The sequence below is a fragment of the Equus caballus genome, chromosome 14 (genome assembly GCF_041296265.1).
Source record: "Equus caballus isolate H_3958 breed thoroughbred chromosome 14, TB-T2T, whole genome shotgun sequence".
NCBI classification, from domain to species: domain Eukaryota; kingdom Metazoa; phylum Chordata; class Mammalia; order Perissodactyla; family Equidae; genus Equus; species Equus caballus.
In genome coordinates, this window is record NC_091697.1 from 82,458,247 (window position 1) to 82,481,922 (window position 23,676).

At 36.4% G+C, this 23,676-nt stretch overlaps 1 protein-coding gene and 1 long non-coding RNA gene across 5 annotated transcripts in view; one reads left to right on the top strand and one right to left on the bottom strand.

Moving 5' to 3' along the window:
* LOC111767863 (uncharacterized) overlaps positions 1-8,427 on the bottom strand; it is a 784,370-nt gene extending 775,943 nt beyond the window's left edge. The window contains exon 1 of one of the 2 annotated variants that reach the window (XR_011425153.1): positions 8,316-8,427. This is a non-coding gene — a long non-coding RNA (uncharacterized lncRNA). The remainder of the gene's footprint in view (positions 1-8,315) is intronic. The other variant, XR_011425154.1, reaches the window with a different exon arrangement.
* Positions 8,164-23,456, top strand: NUDT12 (nudix hydrolase 12). 3 transcript variants are annotated; one of them, XM_001504597.5, is made up of 7 exons: positions 8,164-8,566; positions 11,382-11,588; positions 12,407-12,993; positions 16,005-16,172; positions 17,565-17,678; positions 19,881-20,080; positions 21,066-23,456. In XM_001504597.5, exons 2-7 carry the CDS (start codon positions 11,383-11,385, stop codon positions 21,174-21,176), a joined length of 1,386 nt encoding a protein of 461 aa, XP_001504647.1. In that variant the 5' UTR covers positions 8,164-8,566; position 11,382; the 3' UTR covers positions 21,177-23,456. The 3 variants fall into 3 exon arrangements, with proteins under 3 accessions (XP_001504647.1, XP_005599574.1, XP_005599573.1); XM_005599517.4 differs by having other exon boundaries at positions 8,370-8,501; positions 11,378-11,588; XM_005599516.4 differs by having other exon boundaries at positions 8,435-8,566; positions 11,378-11,588.
* Positions 23,457-23,676: the final 220 nt, after the last annotated feature.

Here is a 23,676-nt window from a genome sequence, read left to right on the forward strand (position 1 = left end):
CATCCTAAATTTCATTCCTCTTTTTAACATATTCTGAGAATATCGTAGCAATCAGCATTATATTATTGTTGTAATGATAGCTTAGGAGGCAACAGAAATACTCTCTGGGATATTGAAATCAGACAAGTTGGGGACAGCTGACAGAGCACTGTTAGGGTACTTCGTTTAGAAATAACAGCTAAGGTGCCCTCTAATCATCGTAAAGTCATCCCAGTGTTTCATTCTAAAAATTCCAGATTTACTTCTGAACTAACCCTATATGGGGCTCAAAAACAGAATATATTCACCTCCAACAGTAAATTAACTGACATGTGAGCACATAACATGTGGCTTTAAATACAGCACTAAATTACCCGTCCTCTATAGAGACAGAATGGACTCTGATTCATAGAACAGGTAACAAACCTAAGGCTCTCAATCACGGCTGAAGGAACGTATGTGCACTGCAGACATTCACTCTCTGCAGAAGGTCATCGCTTCACAGCCTGGGAAATAATCCCTGCCAGCTGACTTGCAAAGTGCCCGAGGCATCGCTCCTGAGAGGCATAACTCCTCTTCTTTCAAGGCTAGAGGTCACAGCCATGATCACAGCTCAGTCAAATTTAAAGGAAAAAGTATCTGGGGTCAAAAATATCCTAAGGAAAAATAGAAGACTAAGACTAAAAAGATACATTGTGCTCCTCTGGGCTTTAGCATGGTGATAGGAAAACCTGTTGCAGAATATTAAATCTAGACTTTTTTTCATCTGATAGCTTCAAAATAACTAAACTAAAACTGAATACAGAATCTGACAGAGAGCACGCTGCAGTTTTGAGGACATTTTTAAATGCTACAAATCCACTGAAATCCTCATCAGCCTGGACATTCTAAAAAAGAAAAAAAAAAATCACCCTTAAGTGACTTAAACATGAAATGTGAGCAGCGGCTCAATGATTAAATTATTGCATCAATTAACTTGAGAATACAGAAAGAATGCTGCTCTTTCAAGCAATGTTAATTCTGCCTCTGATCAGACAGACTCCTCCTCTCACCATGTTTGCTGCTTCATAAAACACAACCCGTACGGCAAAACGGGAGAGATGATTTGTAAATAAGAACAAACTGCTGTTTGGGAATTCTTTATAAAATACATAAACTAAATTGATGTTTGTTTGAAAAATACAGTCATTTCCATATACTTTCAAGAGTGAAAAACTCTGAAAATTGTTTTTGAAAATCCTAAGACAGATGAAATTACCATTAAACCCAACAAAAGTGGCTTGGTACCCATAAAAATCATAAATAAGTGCATTTAAAGATTAAAAGCATTTCTGGGTGTACACATCTCAAAGGGTAAATAAAGTGTTTTATTTTGGTCATCTCTGCCAACTGCTATTACATGGTCATTTTCAGTAATGGGAAATGTATTTGCAAAAGCAGAGTGAGCACAAGAGGCCTTGAATCAGACAATTTGGGGATTGCTAACAGAACACTGTCTGTACTCTGTCTACTAGGGCCCTTGAATATCAGGATTTTATGGTGTGCTTTTCTGACATATCTGAAACTTAGTAGACTCTACTACCTTATTAGAATCTGGAGTACTAACCTACTTTTATCTCTAAGTTTGTTCCTACTCTTTTAAGGTACCAGGCTCTACCACGGCAAAAGGGAAAGGAAGAGCCCATGACAAACAGAGTTTGTCCTTTCATTGTTCCCAGACCTTCAAAACTCAGTTCAGGGGTCACCTCCTCACTGTTTTCTGTGTGACTCAGAATATACTGTTATGGTGAATTAGCAATTTAGCCCCAAAATCTCAGAGGTTTACATCAAAATGTATCTAATGCAAAGTGGGCTCTGGTGACAAGAAAAAGACCAAAAAGTTATTTCTCACTCATACAAAGTCCACTGCAAGTCTGGCAGCTCTCCACAGCAGCTCCCTCCCAAGGGCAAATGCCAGTCCTATCTCCTTGTAACTTGGTCATCTTAACAGACCATACCCAGATTGTAATAACACGGTAATTAAAAAAAGCATACCCAGATTGCCATAACAGGGTAATAAAGATCCGGAGGGCAATGTACCATCTCGTAACTGCCCTGGCCCAGAAGAGCACCACTTCTGTCCAGTGTGTCAGCTAGAACTAGTCACAAGACCATGCACAGCTGGGAAGAGCCTGGTCCATATCCCCTTCCCAGAAGATCTGGAAGGAGGGGAGAATAAGACACGGTTAAGCACTTTAAGCCTCCACTATATCTTTTCTAAACCTGTCCTGTAGGTATAGCTTGGGTACCCACGTGCTCTCCACTTTGCTTTCACTCTATCATGGAACATATGATTGTTTATCATCTATTTTACTTCATTAGACAATAGCTCCTTGAAGGGAACAACCAGATATTATTTTCCTAAATTCTGTAAACACACAAATAAACATAACCCACAGAAGGTCAGATGCATGCCTGCTTATGTTATTTGAGAAGTTCTAATTATCAAAGTATGGTAGCAACATCAAAAATATATTTGACTAAATATGAAAACCGTCATTTATTTAACATCAGTAAATATTCACTGAATATTTTCTATAAGCCAATCAAAATTCCAGGTCTTGGGAAAACAGTAGTAAATGAGATAAACAAGGACCTTCTCATGTAGTATACATTCCAATAGGAAAATATAATAAATAAACATCAGAAACAAGAAATATCAAAAACAAGAATGCCAGAAATAAGAAAATATGAGTAGAAGAGCTACCGTAAACTGCGTGACCAGGGAAGCCCTCTAAAAAGGTGACATTTGAGTGACACATGAATGGCAAGAAGGAGCTTGCAACTAGAAAATCTAAGGGAAGAGTATTTTTAAAGGAAGGAACAGTTAGTTCAAAGTCCAGAGCAAACTTGGTGTATTCAAGAACGCAGAATCTGTGTTTGATGTATGCAAATTAGAAACGCCCCATCTGCAGTTACATGTGAAATTATCTTAAATCAAGGACCTTATATAGAGTTCAAGCAAGACACCCTCACTTTTATTGAATCTACCTCTGAAGTGTGCAGAGTTAAAGCATACTTCCCAGCATACTTCATCATTATCAACACCAACTTTTAGTAAGTGCCTTACATGTAAAAGAAAAGCAGCTATTATTGTAGAAGATTTTTTTTAAATCAGACTCTCTTCACTTACGAAAATTACAATCTATTAGAGAAAAAGGCAAAAATATAAGAAATGTTAATTAATAAACAATTTAAAAGCAATGTGTAGCAACAATAAGATATGTCTCCACATAGTATAAGATTAATTACCATGTAAAATTATCTACAGAAACTTTTATTTATATATTGTCCACAGAATCAAGTTTCTATCTGGTTGAGGGAAAAATGACTGGATGGGTATTCACTAAATTTGCAGGACACCATTGGCATATTTCTGCCTTAAGAAATATCTATGTTGTTATACACAACGTTCATGTGCAGGGCACCTAAAAAGGTAGAGAGTAACTTTCCAGAGTAGCTAAAACTAAAGAGTACAACAGGAAGTCCAAGAGGTCTTAGAGGGCTGGTAATAGTGAAGGATAAATTTTGTAAAATGATGCTACGGATGAGCAGACAAGAAATGGTGTTTTCAAATCTGAATTCCAAGTTATTCAACTCAAGGGCAATCAATCCAAATTCCATGCATTGATTTGCAATAACATTTGATTCTCATACACACAATAGAATATGGTGTGTTCTAGAATAAGTAGTAATAGGGATTTATTTATTTGATAATGGTTAATGATTCTCCCAAGCTATGCAGTGGAGGCTAACTACTATATAATAGAGGTTATGAATTGAAAGGAAGGAAAAAACCCTTGTCTTAGTTAAGGTTTGCCCATAAGAAAATCTTGAGACAAGGATTCACATGCAATTGGTTATCTAGGAGAAAACAAAGGCAGGGGAGGAGGAAATGAGCCAGGAAGGGAAGGCAGGCAATAGAAGGTTAATTATTAATCAAATGTCCCAGTAGATAAAAAGAAGCTACTCCCACTAGGGAAATATGGCAGCCAATCTAGAAGAGTGTACCAGTGTAGTGAAAGGGTGAGAAAGGCTTAGGTATTTATATACCAATTCATGCCAGTCATTAGCTGCTCCCAGGAATATTAATTGTCTGACACTGCTGGTCTGCTGAGCAGGAGAGCAAAGGGGATCTGGTGACAAGAAAAAGGCCTCGGACAAAGAAATACAGTTGCTAGCAATTGGAAGAAGGGCCAGAATACACTGAAGTGGCAAGAACAATGGGATACTAGTGGTAAACTGATAATCATATGGACAGGAGTGATCTATAAGACCCAGTAGAAGAGGGACATGAGCTGGGCCTTGAGAGATGGGTAGTATTTGGTTAAGGGAAGGCATTTAAGTTAGGAAAAGTGCCATGAGCGTAAGTATTGAGGTAGGAAAGCATAAAAGATATCCTAGGTCAGTTATAAGCCAGTTTGGCTAGATCAGAGACACAGTTTATATAAGATATTCTTGGGAAACTATAGCTAAAAATATATGTTGGGTCTATATTAAGGAAGGTATCTAATACTAGGCTAAAGAGTTTTAACTTTTTCTTGTAGGATTGAGGAATCTTTAAGTTTCTAAATGGAAAAATAATAAAATGAAAACATTATGGTATTAATATCTATGTTGGCACCATTATTGTCCTTGGAATGTAATCTCCTATTGAATAGTCTCTGTACCTGTTCAATTTTCCTAGGAGAGGATTACATGCAGAGAAATACTCAGTAACCCATTAGCAATGAGCACCCTGAGTACAAAGACTATGGTATCTAAATACCACTTCTTACTAAAAGGAACCAAGGCTCCTTGGTGAAAAGGCTGATTCCAGTTCTGTGCAGAATATTTACAAGATTTGTCTAAAATATTTTCTCATGCCATAAAGGAAGTAAACTATTAAACACTACAGTAGCTTGGTCAAAAGAACTCAGGAGCCCACTTGAGGGGGTTCCCACTGGCCAAAGAAGAAATAATTTAAGCAGCAAAATAAATATTATAAATATTATAAATATTTATAAAATATTTATAAATATTATAAATATTTATAAAATATTTATAAATATTATAAATATATAAATATATAAATTATAAAAATAAATATTATAAAAATATTTTTTAAATAATATCTTCAATGACATGAAATATATTAAAAATGTTAACATCCATGAACTCACAAATATACTTTAATCTTGAAGGCTATCAGAGAACTAACTCATTATTCTAAAAACTAGGAAATAAAAGAGAAAAATCTGAAGCCGGCCCAGTGGCATAATGGTTAAGTTCACACTCTCCACTTCGGAAGCCGGGGGTTCACTGGTTTGGATCCTGGGTGCAGGCCTACACACCACTCATCAAGCCATGCTGTAGCAGCATCCCACATAGAGGAACTAGAAGGACTTGCAACTGTGATATACAACTATGTACTGGGGCTTCGGGGAGGAAGAAAAAAAGAGAGGAAGATTGGCAACAGATGTTATCTCAGGGCCAATCTTGCTCACCAAAAAAAAGTACACCTTAATTTAAAAAGAAAAACTGCACATTTATCCTACTCTTCATGTATAAACTGTACAGATAATTCTTTATTATAAAAGAATTTCTGTTAGTAAATGTAGAATGAATGATCAAATTAGAATATCACCATTTTGCAACTCTAAATGAAACAACAGACACAGACAATAATCATTAGTGGCTGCTAAAACTATTAGGTGAAAAGTTGATGGGAAAATTTATGATGTTTATCACAAACTTTACCAGGTTGACATTATCCGAACCCGATAACCAATTATTATATGACAAGAAGAGAGACAATCAGACAGTGTATACCTCAATGTAATACAATAGGTAATAAATAATAACACACATGAAGTCTTTTTGCCAAAAGATAAAAAAAAACAATTTGAATAATCCTGTAGATTTAACTACCAGTTTACAAGAAATACAGGGAAAAGACACCATAGGAATACAATTCCTATGCAAAATTCAGAATGTGGAAAATTCTACAGTGCAAATGATCATTGTTTTTTAACAAATAAATGGCAAGAAAAATCAGAAAAGAACCTATAGAGTAAAAAACAAGAAATGTAATGCCGAGACTTTGTTTAGGTCCCAATCTGAGCAAATCAACTGTAAAACATAAAATAAAATTTACGAGACAATTAAATCTGATATTGAATGTCTCTTTTATGATATAACAGAATTATTGTTAAAATTTTAGTGGTATTAATGATACTGTAGTTGCATTCTTTTTAAAAGAAGTTTTATATTATATTATATTGACATTTATATATTTTATAATATATTATATATATTATAAAACTTTTATATTACAGATGGGGCCGGCCCGGTAGCTCAGCGGTCAAGTTCGCACGTTCCACTTTTCAGCAGCCCAGGGTTCGCTGCTTCGGATCCCGGGTGCGGATGTGGCACTGCTTGACAAAAGCCATGCTGTGGTAGGCATCCCACATATAGAGTAGAGGAAGATGGGCACGGATGTTAGCTTAGCTCAGGGCCAGTCTTCCTCAGCAAAAAAAGGAGGATTGGCAGTAGTTAGCTGAGGGCTAATCTTCCTCAAAAAAATAAAATAAAATAAACTTAAAACTTATATATTACAGATATATATTCATAATTCCTAAAAGCTTATTCTTAAATATTTATCAATAAAATAATATGGTGTCTGGAATTTACTTAAAAAAATCCAAAGGGCTGGGAGGAAGACTATATATTAATAATTGTTTATGCTAGATGATTAATATAGGAGTGTTCATTATACTAATCTATTTACTTTATGTTTGAATACACAGATTGGGTATTCCAAGTGAGTTAACTAAAATTTAGTATTTCTTACCTCCTGATCACTGAAATCATTAAAGACTGAAGGCAACTACTCACAGAAGGAAGCATGAGACAAAGCTAGAAAAAGCAGTTTTGAAAGTACAATGTCGAAGGGTATACACAACTTCACTGTGAGAAGCAGCAGCTTTCAACGCCTAAAATCTGGGCAGGAAGCAACGGTCAACCTGAATAAACTCCTTAATTGTCGCTGATTGCCCAAGAGGCAGTTTAGTAAAAAAAAAAAAAATCTGGACATTAGAAGACTGACAACACCTTGCTTTGAAATCTCAGGCTCACATAACTTCTGCAGGTTTTGGAGCACGAGAGTGCAGGAAATGAAATAAAAAGACAACAGCCACAACACATGTGGGTACTAGCCTAGACTGCGCACTGTCCTGAGAGCTCTGCATGAATCATCCCCTTGAAACCTCACAACAATCCAGGGAGGTGGGGTGGGCTTGGTACATAGTTCCCCCTTATCTGCAGGGATACGTTCCAGATCCCCAGCGGATGCCTTAAATCTAGGATAGCACTGAACCCTATACATAAAATGTTTTTTCCTATACATACATACCTATGACAAAGTTTAATTTATAAATGAGGCACAGTAAGAGATTAATGACTACTAATAATAAAATAAAAGAATTACAACAGTATACTGTAATAAAAGTTACCACAGATGGTAGCAACCTCAGCATAAGATTTTTTTTCATTCCTTATTAAGTCCAGAACTTTAACCTCCAGGTGAGGTAAAGCTGAAAGTACTTTACAGCTTTTCTTTGGCATATCTGAAATGCCAGCATCACTACTCTTGCACTTTGGGGCTATTATTAAATGAAATAAGGGTTATTTGAAGACAAGTACTGTGATACCTGGAAGTCGATCCGATGCCTGGAATAACCCACATGGCTACTAAGTAACTAACTAGGCAGGTAGTGTATGCAGCATGGAAATGCTGGATAAAAGGGATGATCCACATTCCCGGCCAGAAGGACAGCGTGAGACTTCATCACGGGCTGCCCAAAAGCCTGCAATTTTAAACTTATGAATTGTTTATTTCTGGAATTTTCTATTTAATATTTTTGGACTATGGACGACCACAGGTAACTGAAACCGTGGAAAGGAAACTGCAGATAAGGAAGACTACTTTACAAACTTTTGAAAGGACTACTGAATGAGGTAGGCATCAATACATGGTACCATTTTTCACACTAGAGATTGAGGTTCAGAAGCCAAAAACTTGTTTAAGATCACATACTGGAATGACTTGGTCCAGCCAACATTCCAGGTTTATTCAACATGAAAGAATGCTTAGAACACTCCATTGTATCGGACTTGACCTGAGAGAAAGTTGGGGGGCTGGGTGTGAAAAACTAGAAAACTTAAAACTGTTTCCAAAGACCTACAGTTTTCCATCTTCAGCACCACACTCTACACATCTCCATCTCACCCAGAAGGAAAACTAGCCCTCCACTCACCGCCAGCAAGCCGGTCCTTCGTAGCAGGGACCTCCTGCCCGGGCTCCGAAGGTCTTCAACCCCAAGCCCCACCCCTTCTCCGGTCGCGCGCGCCCTGTGACCTTCAAACTACATCTCCCATAAAACCCTGCGAGGACACCAGCCCTCTGCCGGAAGTCAGGAAGGCTTCATCCGGCGCCGGGAAGAGTGAGTGTGGGGTTTTCACAGTGCTTCGACTGCTTCGTGGTTTCCTCTGCTCGGGTCACTTTTGGGTTAGTAGCAGCAGCAGCGACTTGGTCGGCCTCAGGTGCCTGTCTGGGGCCGGTGACCAGTTGTCAGTGCTCTTTTGTCCCCGCGCTGTCCGGCCCTGCTGGGTGGTGTGGCGCAACCTCGCGCTCGGTGCAGGTGCAGGCGCGGGAGCGGTGGCCGAGGGGCCGAACTCCCGGGAGGGGTGGAGGGAGCAGCAGATCGTGCTGCTGGTGGCGTTTCCAGCCCTTTCTTTGAGATGAAGGAAAGGAAGTGCTACTTTGGTGTGGTCACCTTAAAAGGAGGACTCCTGTGCGGCCAGCCCGGTGGCTTAGCTAAGTTCGCGCGCTCGGCTTGCGTGGCCGTGGTTCAAGAGTTCGCATCCCGTGGGTGGCCGTGACACCGCTCGTCAAGCCACGCTGTGGCGTCCCACATAGAAGATAGAGGAGGATTGGCACAGATGTTAGGTCAGGGACAATCTTCCTGGAGCAAAAAGAGGAAGATTGGCAACGGATGTTAGCTCAGGGCCAATCCTCCTTACCAGAAAAAATAAAAAAGGACTACCACAATAGTGGCAAGAAAACAAACTATCTCAAGGCACTTGAGCATTTCGAGGGACCGTGCATGGATGACGCTGATTGGTTAAATGGCCATCTTGTGCCAAGGAAGTGGATTCATTAAATAATAGTCCGTGACCTCAGTGACAGAGCCATTTGTGAGGTCTGCCCTGTCCCTCTTGAGCCACGGACAAGTCACGTGCCCCAGGTTACACATTGGTAAAAGTGGATACTGATTTGGTTAAAATCTAGTACCCTTTAAACCTAAGATTCTAAGGTCATTTAGACGTCTCGGAATAGTCCATACTCTTATTGGAAAGCAAGGGCAGCATTTAGCTAACTGAATCACCCCATCCCGCCTTCAAATCCTCACCTACGTGAGGACCTGTCAGTGAGAAATGAAAAAGTACATCAAGCAGTAGAGCTAGATTTAAGACTGCATATGCTTCTCTGGAATGAGTAATGATCTGTTTCTACATGGCTTTTCTGCTGAGAAAGCTAAGGGGAGAAGTGTAGGTCTTCCGCTTCCTTTCTCCTGAGAACACTGTATGCATAAGCATTGCACGGGGGCTACTGAATGGGACTGTATTTTTGGAGGACAGTTTTGCAGTCACCTGGAGTGGCCTTCCCCACTGGAGGGTGAGGAAGTGACCATGACTTCAGAACATGAGACAGTGAAATATTGCTTAAAGTAAGCCTAGCTGAAGACCCTGTATGATAAGATTTTGTGGAAAATAAATTTAAGGGAAAGGCCACTGGAAAGGGAGACCGTACATGAGTCAGTATACAGCAGTGCTACAAAAGTCCTGAAAAGTTGTAGCTTTTGTTCGTTATAATGTTTTTAAAGCCTTTAGAAATCTGAAGAGAGTAGTGAAGGTATGAAGAGAGGGCTGAGGTAAATTCTAGAATAAATCAAAAGAAATTAAAAAGTGTTTTCTAATATAGAAGTCACTCTTAACTAATTTAAGTTGTAAACCAATTTTCAGTATTAGATTTTATCCAAGTATTTCCTTTCCCGTGGGTGGTTTTCACCTATTTACAAGTAGCAGAAAGATACAAACAGGGAAAGTGAATAGATACAAATAAGAAAGTTAATCTCTTTCACCCACTTTTTCCCTAAATTTTGTTCATACTACTCCTGCTATAAAATTGATGAGCCAAATTGCAGTGTCAGAACCCTAGAGATAACAGCTGTCAAATATTATGGATTATAACCTTTCTTTCATTTTAGCCTAAATAGCTTATTACTTACAATGGTAAAAACCTTTAGAATTCCAAATCTTTTCTTAATAGCATTTCTTAGAAAAAAATTCATACCTTCAAAAAAGTACTTTGAGAAGTTCATAGACAACTGAAACATGAACCATTTCCACGAAAGAACAGCTCAGTTTGTGCCCTACCGCATTCAGTTCATGATTAGGCAACATTTATTAAGAGATATGGGACAATTATTTTCTGTATTTTTTTTCTTACTAAAACAACAGAGTGGCAACGCAGACAAAGAAAGTTAAGGGTTTAAAAACCTGTGATTCAAGAATAGATGAAGAGACCAGTAGAGCATTGTCCAATAATAGATCCAAAATATATAGTCATCTGATTTATGACAAGAATAATACCGCAGTGCAATGGGACACAAACTAATTTCAAGAATGGTACGAAATCATATGGATTGTCCAATGGGATAAAGATGTGTCTTGACCCCTGCTTCACATTGTGAACAAAAGTCAATCCCAGATAGATTGCAGAATTAGTTGTACAAGGTAAAGCAATCTATTGTTTTTATGTGAAACTTAGTTTTTGAATAATTAGCTATAAGATCATAATTTGCCTGAGGGCAGGGACCTGTTTCTGGTACCACAGGATCTAAGAGAATACTGCTTGTCATCTGCTAAAAACTTTTGCCTTCACTTCTTTGTGCCTTAACCCCTCTCATGTCTCTGGTCCATATGGAAGTCCTTCTGGTCTACCTCAAATACCCCTTCTTTGTAATGCCTTTTACCTAACTCCCTCTCCCAGGGATCCAGCCCTCCATCTGTATTACCAAAACTCTTTATACATTATTTTGTACATCCCCCATGTTGAATTATGTTTAAAATTCTCAACTGATAACAATTTTGAAATGTATGCTCTTATTACAATTGACTACTAATTGCCTTTCGAAGAGTATATTGCTTGAGAAACCATAACTGTTACTCTAATTATATCAGCACTCAGGTAATGTTCAGTCATTGATACAAAAAACAACCACAGTTGAGTTTTTTTGTATTTTCCTTTTTTAAGGAAGAATGTCTTCTATTAAAGGAAGTCCAAAGCAAGAAATAATTTCCCAATTTCACTGTTCAGCTGCAGAAGGAGATATTGCCAGGTTAACAGGAATACTAAGTCTTTCTCCATCTCTTCTCAATGAAACTTCTGAAAATGGCTGGACGGCTTTAATGTATGCTGCAAGGAATGGGCACCCACATGTTGTCCAATTTCTACTTGAGAAAGGGTAAATATTTTAGGCTGTACCACCTGAAGGGTTGTGTGGTTTAATTTCTGAATTACATATGTCCGTTTAAATTTTTCTTGTAGCTGTATTTATATCATTGGAGTTATAAATAACTCATTGATCAGTTTGTTATATAAAAATGTAGGATAATTTCTAACTAAAAACTTTGAGTTATTTTTATTGAGGAATTAATCCTTCATACTCAATAGCAAAGCAAGTTTATGAGTTAGTCTAATATTTTTCTTCCAAATAGAAAATGTAAATCTATGCACTCTACCTACCAAGAATCTCCTGTAAGATTTTAATATCTTATAGAACATAAAACTTACTGGTTTTTTATTTTATAATTCTCCAGGAATTTTAAATATCCACTATCTCTAACTTTTCATCATTTGTGATTATTTTTTTAACCTACTCATTAGTAAATTATGTACTAAAAGAAAATAAATCGGGGCTGGCCCTGTGGCCGAGTGCTTAAGTTCCCGAGCTCTGCTTTAGCCTTTTGAATCCTGGGCGCCGACCTGGCACAGCTCATCAGGTCATGCTGAGGTGGTGTCCCACATAGCACAACCAGAGGCACTCACAACTAGAATACACAACTATGTACTGGGGGCTTTGGGGAGAAGAAGAAGAAAAAAAAACAGATTGACAACAGTTTTTAGCTCAGGTGCCAATCTTTAAAGAAAATAAAAAAAGAAAAAATAAATCTATGTAATCATTAAATAGAGGGGCTATAATGTGCATCTGGAAGTATTTTCTTATAATAAATACTGAAGAAAACGTTTTGTTTCCTATTTTATTTTTCCTTCCAACTGTAGGTGCGACAGATCCATTGTCAATAAATCAAGGCAGACTGCACTGGATATTGCTAAATTTTGGGGTTATAAGCATATAGCTAACTTACTAGCTAATGCTAAAGGTGGGAAGAGGCCTTGGTTCCTAACCAATGACGTGGAAGAATGTGAGAATTATTTTAGCAGGACGCTACTGGACCGCAAAAGTGAAAAAAGAAATAATTCTGACTGGCTACTAGCTAAAGAAAGCCATCCAGCCACAGTTTATATCCTTTTCTCGGATTTAAATCCCTTGGTCACTTTAGGTGGCAATAAAGAAAGTTCCCAGCAGCCGGAAGTCAGGCTTTGTCAGCTGAACTACACAGATATAAAGGATTATTTGGCTCAACCCGAGAACATCACCTTGATTTTCCTTGGAGTAGAACTTGAAATGAAGAAAGAGTTACTTAATTATGTTGGGGAAGTCCCAGGAGGAGAAGATGGGTTGGTTGCCTGGTTTGCTCTAGCTATAGATCCTGTTGCTGCCGAAGAATTTAAGCAAAGAAATGAAAATTGCTATTTTCTTCATCCTCCAATGCCAGCTCTTCTGCAATTGAAAGAAAAAGAAGCTGGTAAGAAGTGAACACTGTTTACTTGTATTGATGATAATCTGGTTTTTGAAACTTGGTTGGAGTTAATATGTATCTGCAGTTTCTAGGAAGCACGCTTTTTCCAGTAAGCCATGAAATTAGGCTATCTTCATTAGAAACTTCCTTAAGTTCTCACCCTAGAAAACTAGTCTCCTGGGCAGTTACAGCAGTTTTAATCAGCCAAGATTAGTTTCCCCAGAATTAACCCTTATGCATGCTGATTTCATTTGATTCTTCGGTGAATAATCATTGAGTACCTGCTGTGTGCTGAGCTTGATGGCAAAGACCTTGACTGTTTTGTTTTCTGTTGCTGGTTAGTCATTTCATCTGGGGCCTTAAATGCCATGGTAAGAAATCAGGGGTTTTCTTCTAAATTCCATTTAAATGTTGTACCCTGACCTATTTTTTTAAAAAAAATCAAAGACAAAAGCGCTCGCTCTGGCTGCTTTGTAGATCATGAATTGTAGGTAATTAAGTGTGGAAGTCAAGAGTCTTGTTAAGGGTTACAGATTACGGTAAGAGATTGCAATGGCCTGGATTAGTGGGGTGGAGAGAAAGGGAGAGTTGGAGATGTTCTGGAGGTAGAACTGATAGGGCTTAATCAGTAGATTGAGACTGTTATAAGAGAGAAGATAGTAATTTGGACTCTGATCAGAATTAAACTGATAATAGTAGAAATGGAGAGAAGGGCGTACATTCAAGACATATTTTGGAGAGAAAATCGGCAGTACTTGGGTATGGGGTATATAAAACTAAAGGAAGAAATCAAGATGACTGCTAGGTTTGAGACTGTAGTAATTTGTTAGATAGTGATACTATTTCTTGATAAGATAATATGGGAAAATGGGTAAAACAAGAGAAGCAGGACAGACTTGAAGTAAATAAATCAAGATTTTAGTTTTGGGCATGTTAGAGAGGGATATTAGAATCTGGAACACAGAGAGGTCTGAACTGGAGATACCGTATGGGAGTCATCAACACAAAAGTGATATTTAAATCCCAGGAAACTGCTGAGATTACTTAGAGTTGAGAGCAAGCAAGAAAGGGAGCCTCACAATCATACCTGAATGCCCCTAAATTTAGAGATGAGGTAGAAGCGGAGGAGCTGTCAAAGGTGATGTTGACAGTGTGGCCATAAGGCAGGAGGAAAACAGGAGAGTGTGCTCATGGAAACCAAGAGAGCACAGTATTTCTTGGAGGTAGTGGCCCAATGTGTTGAATGCTGGTGAGAATTTGAGCAAGATGAAGACAAAGGTTCTTTTTAAAAGAATCTTTGGTTTTGGTAATATGAAGCTGTTGATGAATTGGACAAGAGGCGTGTCAGTGGAGTGGAAGGAACAGAAGCTGGGTTATGTAGATTGAAGGGTTAACAGGAGGTGAGGAAGGGATCTCTTGTCAGCGTCCACCTTCCCTTGGGTGACGCGGAGGCCCTTCCAGAGACTACTTAGACCTCCTCCCATAGTCTGGGGTGGTGGTTTTATTCTTCACATCTGTGAAGAAAACATCGCACTTTTTAAAAAAAATTTGTTTCTTTATAATTTTAAGATCGAAAGGATATCTTTTTTGTTTTTTTCACTAGAAAGGAAACAGGCTCTTTTACTCACTTGGTGTGTAACCTCACACTATTACTTAACCTCTCTGTGTCTGAGTTGTCTCCTCCCGAAAATGAGGATAATAATAGTACCTACATCATAGGGTTGCTCTAAACATTAAATAAGATAATGTATAGAAAGATCTTTGCGTGGTGCTCGTCACATAGTAAGGACTCAATAAATGTTAGCTTTTCTTATTGTAATGATACTCAAATAATGTAGATACCTTCCTGTAAATTACATATTACAAGGTAACACAGCAGGCAGATATTTAATGTTGCCTGTGGTTCACTGAATTTCAGTGTTAAATTTGTTTTTATTTATGGTTTATTAGTTTCATTTTTCCCAGTTTAAAACGTTGCTTTTGTTCTTATTGTTTATTATTATTTTGTTTATTTGGAAAATCTTTAAACCAAATAAAGTATTTTAGGGAGAGCAGGTTTGTCAGGCATTTGGAATGTAGCATTTCTAGTCTTGTTGCCTCAATTGTAATATTTCTGGTTAGGCCGTATTCGTTTTTGAAGTAGCAGAGTCAAGGCTCTAGCCAAAGTGTCTATATTCCAAGATTTATTCTGTTAGGCATTTTTTTCATAAACAAAGTTAACCGTGAATGTTGTATTTTTTTTTTTTTTTTAAAGATTGGCACCTGAGCTAACAACTGTTGCCAATCTTTTTTTTTTTCTTTTTTTCCTTTTTTTCCTGGTACATAGTTGTATATCTTAGTGGCAGGTCCTTCTAGTTGTGGCATGTGGGACACCGCCTCAGCGTGGCCTGACGAGCGGTGCCATGTCTGCACCCAGGATTCAAACCAGCGAAACCCTGGGCCGCTGCAGCAGACCGCGCAAACTTAACCACTCAGCCACGGGGCCAGGCCCCAAATACAGTATTTTTTTAATACTCGATTCAGTTTCTAGTTTTCAACAGGATATGGTCCATGGTGACTTGGCTTAGTCACCAAGGAAAACAGAGATGGGTTCCTACAGTTTCCTAGTAGTATTTCTTTTATAGTCCAAGTCTAAGTTAGGAACTCCCTTTGAAATGTATTTTTATAAAAGTCACTATTGTAAAGTCACCATACACTAGAACCTTGTATAGCCAAAATTTAAAAATCACCTATAGTAAAAGCCTGACCCAATATAGTGTGTAAGATGGATGTTACTTATCTGTCTTATATGACAGTTATATTTAAAGTTAAATATAATTTTCATTTATCTGTAGAATTAAATATTTCACTTTAAAAGAAATATACACATCATAAAAATAGAAATACTAAATCCCTTCATGACACAGCGATTCAGAAAATACAGTGTATGTCTTATTATGACTTAAGAATATTTTACTTATGTATTAATTTGTTTACAATTTTTCACAGAATTAAAACTTTTTGTGCTTCTCTTAAAGGGGTTGTGGCTCAAGCGAGATCTGTTCTTGCCTGGCACAGTCGATATAAGTTCTGCCCAACCTGTGGAAGTGCAACTAAAATTCAAGAAGGTGGCTATAAAAGAGCATGCTTGAAAGAAAATTGCCCCAGCCTCCATGGCGTTCACAATACATCATATCCGAGAGTTGGTAAGCCTTTTCTTTCACAGTGAAATCTCAGCCATCTGAAATCTTAGGGAATAAGACATTCTGGAAAGACAAGATTTTGAGTTGTTGAAGGGTTTACCTTTTTTTTAAACCATGTTTAATTTAACCATTAAGACTGTAAGTATTAAAGTGTGACGTACTTTCATGACTTTTAAGTAAAGGACATTGTACATAATTCGCCATTTCTTGACTCTGGGTTAATCAGTATGAATTTGATGTGTTGCGATACGTGATTTCAAAAGCCCACCAGTCTGGGTCCGCTTAGTGCGCACTGAAAAAGTGCCCCAACAATTCAGTGCCTGTTTGAGGCATCAGCAAAGCAGTGCAGCCTGGAGCTGGCTTCTCATTACTGTAGGTGTCTGCCCATGCCTTCTTTCCTCCTTCTAATTGCTGCTTTGAGTCGGCTGTGGGTTTGGAAATCTGATAACCTAGCCCTTTAAAACTGTGTGAAAAAAAGAATACATAGATTCAGCAACACCTGAGGAGACCTCCTGGGAGTATACTGCCCAGCTTAGTGACATGCTTTTTTGCTGCTCAGGAACCTTTTACATTTGATTCCTGGTTTTCAATCATGACATGGTGAGGAGAATTTGCTAGATTAGTGACTTCTAGAGAGATGAATTGTTATTTAATTTAAATTTTACTTATTTATTTATTTATTTACTTTTTAAAGATTGGCACTTGAGCTAACATCTGTTGCCAATCTTCTTTTTTTTTCTTTCCTTTTTCTTCTCCCCAAAGTCCCCCAGTACATAGTTGTATATTCTAGTTGTAGGTCCTTCTGGTTGGGCTATGTGGGACGCTGCCTCAGCATGGCTTGATGAGCGGTACCGCCTCCATGCCCAGGATCCAAACTGGCAAAACCCTGGGCCGCCGAGGTGGAGTGTGTGAACTTAACCATTCAGCCATGGGGCCAGCCTCTAAATTTTATTTTTTAATGGCTTAAACTTAATCATAGAGCCACATTAGCTTTTAAAAACTTTTTGTTAAGGATTGGGATGGAAGGGAGAGGGAAATTTCACTACATTTACAATGGTAAACTTCGAATTTTTTCTGTGCCATATGTTACCTACTCAAACTCTTTTCTAATTAAAAAATAAGAATATGCCTAGCATACCATAAGTACACAATAAATGTTGCTATTAAGACAAGAAGCAGGACAAGAATGATCTTCCTTTAGTTTAATGACAGTATTCTATGCAATTTCCGTGAAATACTCTATCATCAGGCCAAAAGAAACAATCTCTTGTAACTAGACAAAAGTCGTCTTCTTGCAGAGGTACACCTTTTTATTATCCTACTAGACAGTGACTTTACACAATGAGTCTAAATTATTTTTTTCTGTCATTCATACATCTTTTATTTTTTTAACAGATCCAGTTGTAATCATGCAAGTTATTCATCCAGATGGGACCAAATGTCTTTTAGGCAGGCAGAAAAGATTTCCCCCAGGCATGTTTACTTGCCTTGCTGGATTTATTGAACCTGGTAAGCCTTGTCTTAATAATTTTTATAATAATTTATAATTTCCAAATAAAAATTTTAGTTAGCATTTGAGAAATCATCTGTGATAAATTATCATGTTATAAAACTGGAATATTTTAAAATATTTTCTGTGTGTTTTAAATGATAGAATTTTTGTTTTTACTAGTGGAATAATTTTGTTTTAAAAATTCAGTATTTGCTCTTTCATATGTCTTTCATATATTGCTCTTACCCAAGGTATCTGCATGATTTGTACCTCACTTCCTTCTGTACTAGACTCAACTCACCTCTTGAAAGAGGCCTTCCCCGATAGCCCCAAATGCATTAGTTAGCCCCGTGCGCTGCATTCACAGTCCCTGTTGTCCTGCCTGATTTTGCCCTACAGCACTCATCACTACCTGATGTGAGACGTGTGTATGTATGTTACCAATTTATGTGTCTATGTACTTATTTCTTTATTATCTGCTGGTGCCAGAAAAGAAGTTCCATAAGCGCAGGGACTTTGTTTTATTCATTGCTGTATGCCAAGCCCTTAGAGCAGTGCTTCACATGTAGTAGGAGTTTAGTAAATATTTGTGAAGAACATGAATGAATCTATCTAATTAATACATGTTCAATCTCAACTGCCAATATTAATCCACATTATAAATAATAATAGTAAACATATGTAGTGCCACACTCTGTTCCAGAGGCTTTCCATGTATTAAATCATATGATCCTCACACAGCTTTATAAAGTAGCTGCTATTACAGCAGTTTTACAGGTAGGGCACTAACGCACAGTGGCTGAATAACTTATCTAAGATAAAACACCTGGTGACTAATAGGGCAAGGATTCAGACGTGGGTGATTTGGCTCTGAGTCCATGCTCTTAATCACTGTGCTACCTCTAGGTGCTCTAGGTCGTTTTTTTTTAACTACTGTGAAGCATTCCATTTATGAATATTCTGTAATTCATTTATCCATTCTGCTGTTGGACATTTAGTTTATTTCAAAGCTGTTAATATTACAGACAACACTGCAAAGAGTATTCTTATACTACTCCTTGTGCACATTTGCAATAGTTATCTAGGGCATATGCCTGAGGGAATTGTAGCTCATAGGATATGAGCATCTTAACCTTTCCTAGATATTCCAAGTTGCTCTCTGAAGTGCCCCTGCCAATTTACACTACTTCTAGCAGTACATGAAATGTTCTGTTATTCCACATCTTCACCACATTAGGATTTTTAGACTAGTTTTAATTTGCCATTCTGATGGGTATGAAATAGTATGTCATCGTAGTTTTCATTTTCATTTCCCTGCTGATGGAGCATCCAATTTTCTTTTTCTCTGAATTTTACATGTTTATATTTGCTTACTTTTGTTTTGATTATCATTTTTTCTTACTGATTTTAAGACTTTCTTTAATATGTATTGTATTCTAATCTTTAGTTATGGTCTTACAAATATCTTATGCTAGTCTGTGACTTGCCTTTTCGCTGTATTTTTTTTTGATGAACCTAAGTTGTTAATTTTAATATAGGAAATATATCAATCTATTTGAAATAGCTATGTTTAAATAGCAAAATATTTCTAACCTGCCAGATAAACTTAACTTAGAAAATATTTCCTCTGTTCTAATTCTCAATTTCAACAAATCAGAAATATAAAGTACATTCTAAGCATCACTTTATTTTATCATAGCTCAGTCAACAGTCATCTAGAGGAAAATAATCATTTAGAAAGAAGTGTTTCATGTGATTTTTAAACTTTTAGTGTTATATGATTTTTAACTCTTTTGAAAAGAGTTATTTGACAACATAAGAAAAGTTTTAAGATTTTAGTAAGAAAAAGGCTAACCAGTTATAAAAATCATGTAGTGATCATTTATAACTAGTGATAATACATAAATGAGATAATATATAAAGTGTTTGCGTAGTGTTCAGCCAGTAGTAGGTTCTGGATAGTTTTAGATGTCATAATTTTTTAAATGTAACTAGATCTTTAAGAAATGAAAACTTTCTTGGCATTTTGATTCTGTATGTTGTCATATACTTGAAGAAATAATGTTTTCTTGAATTCCAATCTAGTTTTAGGCTTTTGCTTTCTGATTCTTTGAATTGGGTTTCTGTCCAAAGTGATTTCTAAATCTGTGAACCATTCAGAACACAAAATGTCCAGGCCATGTTCACCAGCTACTTGTTCTTTTGCCCTGTTTGATTAGGGGAGACAATAGAAGATGCTGTTCGGAGAGAGGTAGAAGAGGAAAGTGGAGTCAAAGTTGGCCATGTTCAGTATGTCTCTTGTCAACCATGGCCAATGCCCTCCTCCTTAATGATTGGTTGCTTAGCTGTGGCAGTGTCTACAGAAATTAAAGTTGACAAGAATGAAATAGAGGACGCCCGCTGGTTCACTAGAGAACAGGTAAAGTTCAATTTAATTTCCTTCTTCTATTGATTGTTCTCTGACTGTATTGGTTTGGGCATGCAGCAAGGATGCGTGTTTTCAACAAGTTGAATGAATGGCTATGGCCCTCTCATCATGCATGGATTACAATGTAATTGGTGTGTCCTATGTTAACTCCATTCTGTGAGAGTTTTCTAGTAATGGCGATTCTCTGCCATTTTCTAATTGCAAATGCTGTTCCTTCAGATTAATGATAGCTTTCAGTGGTCTTAAAAGAGGTAAACATTATTTCATAAATGAGAAACAGGAATATTATTCTTAGATATTTTGTATATTAGTTTATAGCATTAAACAAGTAGATCTCCAAAAATATCAGTAAAAATGCTTAAAATTTTTTGAAAAGTTCTTGTTCATTTTAAAATGTACTTAAGGACAAGAATGACAAACTGTATAACAAAGAAATACTCAAAAGAACTTGTGAAAATGTCTCCCTTAAGTAATATAATGAAAGATAAATTACTTGTCTGTGTTTTGCATGACCCAAAGTATTTTATAAAAAACAAATGGATACACTACAGTAGTGGAAGACATGAAATCCTTTCTGACTTTGCCTAAACAAGATTAGTTTTCTTTTATGTTCTACCTCAAAAAGTAGAAATGAGATTTTTTTTTCAGAATTTTACAAAAGAGAACCTGTCCCAGAAGATGACTTCACTCTGAAAATAAGTGTGGAACATATACTTTGCTTTTTCATAGCCTTATATTCAAAAGAGAATATGCCTTTCTGGAATATTTTAAAAATTGAATCACCAGCTCATTGAAGCCACTAAAAATATTGTGCTAAATTTTGCATGTTGAATATGGATGTTGTCACTTTCTACTGTTGTTATTCACTGTAAAAGTCATCACTTGTTCGCTGAATTGTGGAAGCATAGACATAGTATTTAATATTTAAGTATGACAGTGTTGAAATCCTAATACGTTTTATTATGATATATTTTAGGTTGTGGATGTTCTGACCAAAGGGAAGCAGCAGGCATTCTTCGTGCCGCCCAGCCGAGCTATTGCCCATCAGTTAATCAAACACTGGATTGGAATGAACCCCAACCTCTAAGTCAAATAACCAGACTTTGAGTATTAACTGATTTCTAATACCATTTATTCCTCAAGTGAGATTAGAAGTGTTCAGTGCTCTTTAGAATGTCACAACACAAAATATCATATTGGGTTTTTGAAATATTTTCAAAGCGTGCTTTCCATCTTAACCACAGAATTCATATTTTTTATAAATTACAGCATTGCCTCAGATTTTGTTAAATCTTAATCTTTTTCAAACATTTTTCTTTTGGTCATGCTCTACAATTTTATCTCACAAAACCATATTTCTAATAAGAGGAATCATATTGTAAAGAGGCATGTTCTAAAAATGGGAACAAACCTAAATTTTAGCACCTCTTTTAAGCATTAGACCAATCAATAAGTTCTTTTTTGAGAAATGAGACAAAATTATTTGAATGAATTTTGAGCTTTATTTTTAGTCTTTTCATTATCATAAAGGTCCTTTCAGTTGTCAGTAGCTGATTTTTGCTCATCTTCCCATTGTAGTCCACCTTTTTCTCTTGGTTCCAGTGTTCTATTGGTGGTACTCTTACAATGTTGCTACTAGTCTGTTTTGATCAGTGTTGAGAATGTTCTATTTTAACAACTCTACTAGTGATCAGAATACCATGCCCTCGTGGAAAGAGAGCATACGTCTGGGGCTACCTCCTTAAGCCTAAAAGTAATTAATATGTCTATTTATCTGTTAGTTGTACTCAAAGTTGTTCTTAAGACAAATCAGGATTCTCTGCTTTTTCACTGAAATTAAAACATTTTGAAAAGAATTCTCCTCAAAGGTCAGATATTAAGTAAATTCCAGATAGAGTTACATATTTAATAAAAACACTGGCTTTAGGTCATTTTGTGATAAGGGGTATATCTGCATCAGCAAAAAATCGTATAATCATCATTACTAATAATACTTGTTAAACTCAAATACAGAATCTTATTTTTGGCCTTATTTCAAGACATTTTAAGAAGGCTTTATAGAATAAATGTATCTTAGAACTGAGTCAGTAAGATTCTAGAGAAAGTAATTGTAATAGTTTACAATTTTGCAACGTCGAACTGTGATATTTTACAAGACCGTTTTGAAATTTTTTTGAAAAGAGTCTATAAGTATGTAAATTTGTATAATTTGGCTCTTTACTATTGTATGTTAGAACTGGAAGAGACCTTAGATAATATACGCAGTTCACTGCCCTTCTTTTATTGATAAGGAAAAGGAAATCCTGAAAGTTGAATTTACTTAATTCAATCTGTTAAAGTGAATCAATTGATTAATTAATTGATGAAGTTACACGGTTACAACTTAAAATTGTTATTACAATTAATTGTTATTACAATTAAGTAACTTAATTATAAACCCAGGCCAGGATTCTCCCTCTAATAGGAAATAGAAACTATTACTAAAAGTATACATAGAATAAATTAAAATAAGGGATGATAAGAAAAATAAATTTAATTTACTAATTATTGTTAATTAAAATTTTAAGTACTAAAATTCATTTAATTTAATAAGGTAACTTTCTTAAATAAAACTTCATTTTATTAATGAATAATGATTTTCTTAGTGATTGATAACAGCACTTTAGACAAAATTAAGATTTACACAGGACGTTTAGATACATAATAAAATTTGAACTACATAGGTATATAGAAAATTACATACCTTGATTATTATAAGGTATAATGACTTGAGGTTCAGTTTTACTCCAAATGTACTTTTTTTTTTTTTTTGAGGAAGGTTAGCCCTGAGCTAACAGCCGCAGCCAATCCTCCTCTTGCTTAGGAAGATTGGCCCTGAGCTGACATCTGTGCCCATCTTACTCTACTCTATTTGCAGGATGCCTGCCACAGCATGGCTTGATAAGCGGTATGTAAGTCCACACCCAGAATCCGAACCAGCAAACCCCGGGCCACCAAAGTGGAATGCACGAACTTAACTGCTACGCCACTGGGCTGGCCCCCCGAAATGTACTTTTAATACTTACAGATTCTAAGATTACATCATAAAATTCCAGGTTTCCATGATGTTAGGATAGCAAAGTAAAATATAAAATATCAACAAAGTGTAGTTATAAATTTAGTTCTGGGTATTTAGTCCTGTACTCAGGGAAAATCAGTATCTAAATAAATTATTGTTTTAATAATTATTCTTAAATTGCTAACCTCTGAGAGGTGAATAGCTACATGTAAATAGAAGGATTAGCCAAGAAATGGTAGAAGTTCAAGTGTCATGAATGTATTCTAATGGAAATGAAGGTAACAATACATTAAAATATTTATCTATTTCTGTTTTGTGTATTGTGTGTTTTTTAATATGTTTTGACAAATACCTTCTGAAAAATGGAAAAAGCTAAATTTTAATCATCGTTGCCTGTTTAGAATTAATAGCATGTAAGCAAAAAGTACGAAAGCCTTTTTAAAAGTTGCCAAATATATTTGGAAGACTTAAATTTTTTATTTAAATCTCTTATGGGTCGTATATATATCTGTGTATGTATACATACATA

Excerpts from the sequence above, each read along its gene's own strand:
- NUDT12 (XM_001504597.5), top strand. The coding sequence starts at position 11,383 with ATGTCTTCTATTAAAGGAAGTCCAAAGCAAGAAATAATTTCCCAATTT. Across the intron at positions 11,589-12,406 it reads CAATTTCTACTTGAGAAAGG|GTGCGACAGATCCATTGTCA; the intron begins GTAAATATTTTA and ends TTCCAACTGTAG. Across the intron at positions 16,173-17,564 it reads TACATCATATCCGAGAGTTG|ATCCAGTTGTAATCATGCAA; the intron begins GTAAGCCTTTTC and ends TTTTTTTAACAG.